This window comes from Solanum verrucosum, unplaced genomic scaffold (assembly GCF_900185275.1).
Source record: "Solanum verrucosum unplaced genomic scaffold, falcon-dt-bn FXZP01000603.1, whole genome shotgun sequence".
Taxonomy (NCBI): domain Eukaryota; kingdom Viridiplantae; phylum Streptophyta; class Magnoliopsida; order Solanales; family Solanaceae; genus Solanum; species Solanum verrucosum.
This window is the reverse complement of record NW_026020644.1, coordinates 192,141-193,240: the sequence shown is the minus strand read 5'-3', so window position 1 is coordinate 193,240 and position 1,100 is coordinate 192,141. Positions and strand designations below refer to the sequence as shown.

The 1,100-nt window shown below is 35.4% G+C and overlaps 1 protein-coding gene across 1 annotated transcript; it reads right to left on the bottom strand.

Annotated features, from left to right (window-relative positions):
- Positions 1 to 391: 391 nt before the first annotated feature.
- Positions 392 to 1,100, bottom strand: LOC125812070 (probable calcium-binding protein CML25). Its single transcript, XM_049491560.1, has 2 exons — positions 738 to 1,100; positions 392 to 643 (listed from the first exon to the last, which is right to left on the bottom strand). Exons 1-2 carry the CDS (start codon positions 1,080 to 1,082, stop codon positions 404 to 406), a joined length of 585 nt encoding a protein of 194 aa, XP_049347517.1. The 5' UTR covers positions 1,083 to 1,100; the 3' UTR covers positions 392 to 403.

The window sequence follows — 1,100 nt, the reverse complement described above, 5'->3', positions numbered from 1 at the left end:
ATTTAAAACCATATATCTCTCCAATTACCATCAAACACAATAATATTCATAAAATGGAATTTCAATAATTTACTAACAATTCTTTAAATCCTCTAAATTTCATTTGCTCATCATTCCATAACTTGGAACTACATATAAGAAATTCTAACAACAATAAATTAAAATTAAAAATAAAAGAGACACTATCAGAAAATTGCTAATTTTTGACGAAGATTCAAGATTTGACTAGTCATTGACAGATTTCGTCGAAAATTTCCGTTGGAAATTAGCAATTTTCCGATCATGAGAACAACTATTCATCCTCCTTTATCTTTTCTTTCTTTTTTCTATATAGAATTTGAATTTCTACTTCTCGAATCAAACATATGAAATTAAAAGAACACATAAAAGTACCTAATCAAATTTACACAATCCTAGCATCCGCTACGCCAAATCGAGAACCTTTTGCCATCATAATCTTAAACTCCTCGAAATCAATCATCCCATCACCATCACAATCAACACCACTAATCATTTTCCGACACTCCGCCAAGGTGCAATCCTCTCCGAGGCTTCGGAGAACGGTTAGCAACTCCTCGGCGGAGATGGACCCATTCTTATCCATATCGAACACTGAAAATGCATCCTTAAGGCTCTCAAGTACCTTAAAAATAAAAACGTAAGACCTAAGTTTGACCTATTTTAAATAGTTCAATGATAACAATGCGATTAAATATTTTTTTAAAATTAACGTATACCTCGTTAGAATCGATATCCTTTGTATTAAGCTCGATAAATTCTTGCAAGTCAATGAACCCATCCCCATCCGAATCCACTTCACGTATCATGTTGACCAACTCCTCCTCCGTGGCGGGGTTCCCGAGGCTCGCCATGATGGACCCTAATTCCAATGAACATATCTTTCCATCACCATTCACGTCGAATTTCTTGAACACTTGTTCTAGTTCCTCCTCGATCCTTGCACGTGAATCTATCGAGGATACCCTCGATAAATTCACAGGCATTGAATTATCGTTGACAACGAAAGGGTTTGCACTAGGGACACCTTTTTTCTTAATTTTGAACAAAGATTTCAACCCCATATCGTCAAGTTAAATTCA